At 46.8% G+C, this 7,416-nt stretch overlaps 1 protein-coding gene across 1 annotated transcript; it reads left to right on the top strand.

Moving 5' to 3' along the window:
* Positions 1-1,415: 1,415 nt before the first annotated feature.
* Positions 1,416-3,954, top strand: LOC124657015 (cytochrome P450 76M5-like). Its single transcript, XM_047195646.1, has 3 exons — positions 1,416-2,325; positions 2,406-2,908; positions 3,828-3,954. The coding sequence occupies exons 1-3, from the start codon at positions 1,450-1,452 to the stop codon at positions 3,952-3,954; spliced, it is 1,506 nt and encodes a 501-aa protein (XP_047051602.1). The 5' UTR covers positions 1,416-1,449.
* Positions 3,955-7,416: the final 3,462 nt, after the last annotated feature.

Genomic DNA, 7,416 nt, shown 5'->3' with positions numbered 1-7,416 from the left:
AATGTTCATGATCATGAAACTATGATCATCTATTAATCAACAAGCTAGTTATACAAGAGGCTTACTAGGGACTCCTTGTTGTTCACATAACACACATGTATCAATGATTCGGTTAATACAATTATAGCATGGTATGTAAACATTATCATAAACACAAAGATATATTATAATAACCATTTTATTATTGCCTCTTGGCATATCTCTAACAGCAGGAGCAACAAGTGGAGGCAGAGCCAGATAGGGTAGGCGGAGTCCTGGACGTGTGCTGCTGCTGCCTCCTATTTTGTTGTTAGCTAGGGATCCCTTGTTGTTATGTTGTTAGTATGATCGTGCTGTGAAGAACCTCGAACATGTTACTATGTTTGGCTGCTGTATGCAGCTTAATATCTAGGGAGGGATCCCTATTATCTATCCCTATCTACTATATGACCGTGTGAATTTATCGTACATTCCCTGTAGATTTGCTTCTAGATTTAACTACATACATATGGACCAGATGGAGTACTAGATTGGGCTCCCTACTAGATTTGCTGCCATATTGGGCAAACAACGAGGGCCAAAAGGCACAAATAATAATTGAAGAAAGACAGAAATGCAAGCTTCTCTAGATTTGATACTAATTAGGTGAAAAAAGGCAGAGCGAAGGAGGCGGAAAAGGTACTCTTAAATGGGAAAAATGCCAATTTGGGCCGAGAGAGTCAAAACCCAGCTCATGCTCACGTGCAACCAAACGCTATCTCGTCCTGTCCCACGCGGTCCCTTTCTACCAGCCCCACGCGACGCAGGCCCACACGACGCAGGCCTACACGTCAGCACGGATCGATCAACTAAACGGGAATCCTACCGTCTGAGCTGCTTCTGCGTGTTTCAAACAATGACTTGGGGAAAACTGAGGAAAAACTAACGAGCTGGGAAAAACTGAGCACAACTAAGTACCCGAGGGCACAGAAATAGAAATCCCTTTTAAAAATTATATTTCTGGAATTCAAAAAAATTAAAATTAAATGGCCACATATATATAAACATTCTGAAGGTAGGTTAGAAATTTTGCAGAGAAATATGTTGTATTTTGAGTTATACAAAAAGATAAATTTCTAACAAATATCTACCCCTATACGTAGCCACACATTTATTTATTTTCTATATAGATTAAAATACAAAGTAATTTCTACTGAAACTTCGCACGAATATTCAAGACATGTGTATGTATTCATGTAATAAATGTAACAATTTTTTTAATTGTAGATATGCACTTTTTAAATATTTTAAAATGTGGGAGCACCGGTTCTCTGTGCACCAAGCTTTCTGAAATAACTTATGTGGGTGTTTGTATCACAAATGACCAAAATTACATAAGTTGAGTTTCAAATTTTTTTTTTACATAAGTTGGCATCTTGGTTACGGAACCTTACAAGTTAAAATACATCGTCAGATCTTGGATCTTGAGTTATGGAGCTGACCCTCTTCTCTGTGTGCATCTCGCTACTCTGTATCCTACTGTTATGCTTCCTATGGAACCAGTCAACCAAGTCCTCCACCGGTGCGCCTGCACCGCCGGGCCCAACGCCGTTCCCGGTAATCGGAAACATCCCCAACCTGATCCCCGGCGGCGAGCTACATCGCGCACTAGCTCGCCTGTCGGCGTTCTACGGCCCTGTAATGTCCTTACGGCTCGGCATGGTGACCACCGTCGTGCTGTCCTCACCGGGCGCAGCGCACGAGGCGCTCCAGAAGAAGGACGGCGCCGTCTCCAACCGGTGGATCCCCGATAGCACCAGAGTTGGGGGTTATAGCAGCATCTCCATGGTGTGGCTCCCGAGCTCCAGCCCGCTTTGGAAGCAGCTGCGCACCGTGGCGAGCACCGTGCTCTTCACGTCTCGGCGGCTCGGTGCCAGCCACGCCATCCAGGAGCGCAAGGCCCGGGAGCTCGTGGCCCACTTCCGCGCAAGCTCCGGGAGTCCGGTGCGCGTCGCGCTCCCCGTATTCAGCGCCGTGCTCAACATGATGTCCGGCGTCCTGTTCTCGGAGGACGTCGTCGAGATGGGGTCCGTGTCGGGGCAGGAGTTCATGGAGCTCATTGCAGACACCGTCGCAGAGTCGATCAAGCCCAACATCTCCGACTTATTTCCATTCCTCAGCGCGCTCGACCTCAGCGGTGGCCGCCGCGCGGCCGCCGCGAAACTCGTCAGATTCGACAAGTTCTTTGATGCCGTCATAGACCGTCGTCAGAACAGCGCCGAGAAGCACTGTGACCTGCTCGAGTCGCTGCTCGAGCTCCCAGCCAAATCCCAGCTCGAGCGGCCGGTGATTCGAGCTCTCCTCACGGTACATACATCACATTCTGCGAATGACCCATTAATCATGAACGCATAGTCTTCTGAATTCATCTTTCTGTCTTGACCCAGGATCTGTTCATTGCTGGGAGCCACACGACCACGACGACGGTGGAATGGGCGATGGCGGAGCTTCTCCGCAACCCGACGAAAATGGCCAAGGCACGTGCCGAGCTCAAGGAAGCGTTTGGATCCGGCAATGCAGAGGAAGGTGACCTCGCCAACCTCCCGTACCTCCAGGCCGTTCTGAAGGAGACGCTGCGGCTGCACCCGCCTGGGCCGCTGCTGCTGCCGCACGAGGTGTCGGAGTCCGGCGTGACGCTCGGCGGCTTCTCAGTGCCCAAGGGCGCCCGTGTCTTCATCAACGTGTGGGCCATAGGAAGGGACCCCGAGGTGTGGCCGGAACCGGAGGCGTTCACGCCGGAGAGGTTCTTGGAGAGGGAGGTGGACTTCCGGGGGAGGTCGTTCGAGTACATACCGTTCGGGTCGGGGCGGAGGGCGTGCCCCGGGATGCCGCTGGCCGTGGCGGTCGTGCCAATGGTGCTGGCATCGTTGTTCCACGAGTTTGAATGGAGGCTGCCCGGCGATGTTGACCTCAGCGATCGCTTCGGCGCCGCGCCGTTCCTCTCCGGGCCGTGCCGATTTGGGCCAAAGGCTCACAAGATTTGGGTCCTTAATCTTGCGTGAAACCGTGTGGCGTGATTCCTAATTTCCTTTTATTTCTCCAACATCTGATTTGGGCCAAAGGCTTACAAGAAGAACTTCAGAAAAGAAAATCCCTACAATTATTGTTCTGATCGTAAATCATAGGTTTTTTTACCTACAAAGAAAGTCCATATTTACAAAATAATGGCTTCAAGAAGGACATCGACACATACAATCAATTAAGGTTAGACTTTTGATTTTCACCCCGCAAGTTTAGACTCTGAATTTCTCATGTGTTGTCGCCCCCACTTACTGATGCCGCTGCTCCAAGTCACTATCACCAAGCCATACCATTACGAGTATTTCGAACTCGGGTTCCACCCCATTCTCTTAGTCTGACTTTACCATGGAACTAAATACATGTCCCACGATGGGAATAAACCGTAGAGCTTCGTATCGCTCCCTCTGAAACTAAACAGCCAGAAAAACTATGACTGCGCATGCCTGAATACCATCTCGATCCGGCAAACTTCGGCATGTCGTCCATCGGCATGGGGCCGTATAATAGAAGGCAGATCCGCACGACCGCATGTCCTGAGCATCCATGAGGCCCATAATCGTAGACCTCAACAGTCAGCGTCTCACCATCGTCACCACAACACCACTCCGTCGGAGGAGTCCTGCCACTCCAATCTCCTGCCGAACCTGAGGCATGAGATCCAGAGTGGCCAAGGAACCGACGACCCACGCAGCCTATGGTCATCGCAGGGACGACCCTGGGCACGCAGCCGACAAGGCCTCCTCGGCGTCATCACTGTAAGGCCACACCCTCGCCGAGTTCGAGTGGAGGCTGCCGGATGGGATGGTGCCCGGCGACGTTGACCTCAGCGATCGCTTCGCCGCCGCGCTGGAGCTCGCCGTTCCTCTCCGGGCCGTGCCGATTTGGGCCAAAGGCACACAACATTTGGGTCCTTGAAAATCCTCGGGCGTGTTTCCTAATTTTGTTTTAGTTTCCTTGAATATCTATTTTTTAAAGTACCAGCATGATATCTGCATGTTTTGTATTAAACTCGAGAGTGAAATAACGACGTCCATTACAGAGGGGAAACCATTGTAACCCAGCCCACCATAGGCGTAGGGATGTAAATGGTACGGATAATTTCCGCTCCGAATCCGCATCCGTATCCGTTTTTGAGGATATGGTATGCATTTTTAGAAATCCACCGGATATGGATACGGATGCGGATAGTGATCAAGAGGATATCCGGCGGATACGGTAGAGGATATGGTATTGATACTATCCGATGGATATGGATTATCCGACATTTTTTGCGGATTATCCGAGGTCCACAAAGAGGATAATCCGAGAAAATTATCCCAACCCTAAATATTTAGACAATATAGTTAGTTCATCACCTAAAATATGTATGCTATTATGATGCAATTTGCTTTGTTGTACGAATACGTGTGTACATTTAACTATAGTCTATAATTACAAACGTATTTTACATTAAAAAAACATACTTTTATTTTATTTTTTATGTGTATATTTTCTTAATAATCCGCTTCCGATCCGAGTCCGGTCCGAATCCGCTCCATATCCGTAATCCGATATAATCCGCATCCGAATCCGCATCCGACCATTATCCGCTCCGATCCGAATCCGTTACAAAAATATGGTAAATGATATGGTAAGAGCAATATCCGATCCGATCCGATCCATTTACATCCCTACATAGGCGGTGTGAATCATAGACTGGGACGTGCTGTACACCGACCTGGTCGGTCGGTGCAAGGCACCGCACACCCCCGCAACTCGAGCCGGTTCAGTGGGCCGCGGCCCATCCCAACAGGTAAGCTTTTTTTTCCTTTTTCTTTCCTTTTTGCTGTTTTATCTTTTCTGTTTATATTTCCGTTTTTAAAATCTAACAACTTTTTTGGAAACACAAAAATATTTTTTGAGATAGAATATTCCGTAAAACTGAACAAATTTTAGAATTTGAACAATTTTAAATTTGATCAATTTTAAAATTTGAACATTTTTTAAAGTTGAACATTTTTTTTAAATTGAACATTTTTAACTGAACAATTTCAAAGTTCGAACAATTTTAAAAATTGAACAGTTTCAAAGTTTGAACTTTTTTCAAAAATTAAATTTGAACGGTTTTCATATTTGAACGGTTTTCAAATTTGAACGGTTTTCAAATTTGAACGGTTTTTAAATTTGAACGATTTTCATATTTGAACATTTTTTAATTTAAACATTTTCTCAATTTGAACAATTTTTTAAAATTAAAATTTTCGAATCTTAAAAAATATAACAAAAACTGAAAAAAGAAAAAAGAAAAGAAAACAAAAAAAGAAACCAGAAAAGAAAAAAGAAAAAGCAAAAACGAACTGCACATGCTAAACAGATCCAAATGGGCCGGCCCATACCCGACCAGGGGGTGTGCGGTGGCCGGTAGCCACCGACCTGGTCGGTGTATAGGTTTTCCCTCATAGACTCACATCAAGGTTACACCTATAGTCACTCTACCTCGGCCCATCATCGAGGTGGGCCAGATGTCTACACATTGTCAACAACGTGGTCCGCCGTTGCCACACGAGAGTCGAGAACACGAGTGTTTCATTCGAACCAAAGCGAGCGGATGACCAATATGATACGGACCTACGGTAGTTCTTTGGTAGGGTGTTAACTGCGGACGGCCACCATTCAGCCAGAGTCGCCGCTAGGGCTGGCAGGTTAGCGCCAAGGCACGTGTTGACACCGACCCACACGCGCATAACAATGGGGTGGTCCACGGATATGTGATCAATGGTTTCATCACACACCGAGCACAACGAGCATGTGACATGGGTCAGTAGGCTAGGACACAACATCCGGTCCACCATCATGTAGTGTCGACGAAGGGCTAGCCATGCATGGAGCCTCTACCTATGGGGATGGGTGGCTTCGGGTAATGTGGTCGAACCTTCGAAGACGGAGTTTAGTAGAAGATTTGTTATTTTACGAAGCTTCATAATGTATTGTTGTGGTATATATCCGTTAGTAGATTTGTTATTTTGCAAAAGCACGTGTATGGCAGGATCTGTCAACAGTGCATGGTAAAGACCTGACACACGTGTGGTGTGGATGCATTATTTATGAGTATGCTCGAGGACAAACCCTTGGGCTACAAGAGCTCATCTATGGTGGATGAATGGTGATGGCTCTCAGGTGAGTTGCGAGAGACTTCTTTGTGTTTTCTCGGCGACTCCCTATGTAATTTGTAAAGGGGGAGACCTAGGGTTATAGGTGCCGAGTCAATTCCTAAGGCAACAAGTGGATCCTATTGATGAGGGGCTCCTCGGTAGTGCCCACCATGAGGGGTTTAGGGTTGATGGAATGCGGTGACGGAGACTCCAGGAGCGAGATGACACACGGCATACCTAGGTTCACGTCCCCGCGGTGGAGGATCTCTACGTCCTGCTAGCAATCCACTATATGATAATATGTGTACAGGGGGCCGCCGTAGGCGGAGTTGAATCTAATCTAGTTCTAATATGTGGGTTGCGATGTCTAGGCGTATCGTGTATGTTTTTTCTGTTTCTGAATATGATCTAAAGGGTGCCCATACTTGGCTTTACATATGCAACCAGGTTAGGGTTTATAAGAGTCCTAGTAGAATACGAATTGGAGTCTTCTTTCTTGTAGTTCAAGTTGATATTACATGCGGGTTCAGCTTGTCGAGTCCTTACTCTGCTCTATCTTCATAATCTGCACCGGGTATAGCAATGTCGGGTACCCGAAGGGTAATGCCCACATCAGTAGCCCCCGAGTGTCTGGCCGAAGTGAAGTTTCGGGCAGGGACTAAAGTCATCATCATCCGAATGTCTTGATCATCCAAAGAATGTTGAATCTTGTGCTTGATGTAGAGTCGAAGTTATTTTTTATCGGGTGCACATACAACGCTCTCAATGGGAGTAGCCCCCGAGTCTATGGATGGGTGCTTGCAACCGTGCGTAGACTCAAGTTCTACTACTCGAAGATCTTGATGTTGATGTCAACGTCTTCGAATTATTTCATCATCCGATACTCTTAAATCCATCGGGTACTCAAAAAGGTGCAAGCTTCGAGAGAAGCCGAAGAGCTGGATTATTAGAACCTTCGGGTCCGTTCTTCTTTATCGACGAGGCTTCCATCTTTTTGTTGGGTGCACGGTCAGTGCTCCCGATGGGAGTAGAACCTAGCCTGTAGATGACTATGAAGTAGTCATGTATAGGATGTAAAATGCTGAGTCGAATATCGTAGATATCTTCGAGTTCCGAGAACATTTGGATGCTTTCGATGATGTCGATGATTTGGATGATCTCACGGAGGAGTTGATGATTTTAATGATGTCACGGAGTAGCTGATGATTTTGTTGATTTCACGGAGGAGTCGATGATTTTGATGATG

The sequence above is a fragment of the Lolium rigidum genome, chromosome 5 (assembly GCF_022539505.1).
Source record: "Lolium rigidum isolate FL_2022 chromosome 5, APGP_CSIRO_Lrig_0.1, whole genome shotgun sequence".
NCBI classification, from domain to species: Eukaryota; Viridiplantae; Streptophyta; class Magnoliopsida; order Poales; family Poaceae; genus Lolium; species Lolium rigidum.
The sequence above is the reverse complement of the archived record's forward strand: the minus strand, read 5'-3'. Positions and strand labels throughout refer to the sequence as shown.

Bases quoted from the DNA above. Each gene is read 5' to 3' on its own strand.
- LOC124657015 (XM_047195646.1), top strand. From the start codon at position 1,450: ATGGAGCTGACCCTCTTCTCTGTGTGCATCTCGCTACTCTGTATCCTA. The intron at 2,326-2,405 runs GTACATACATCA...GTCTTGACCCAG, and splicing joins TGATTCGAGCTCTCCTCACG to GATCTGTTCATTGCTGGGAG. The intron at 2,909-3,827 runs GCTGCCCGGCGA...GTTCGAGTGGAG, and splicing joins TTCCACGAGTTTGAATGGAG to GCTGCCGGATGGGATGGTGC.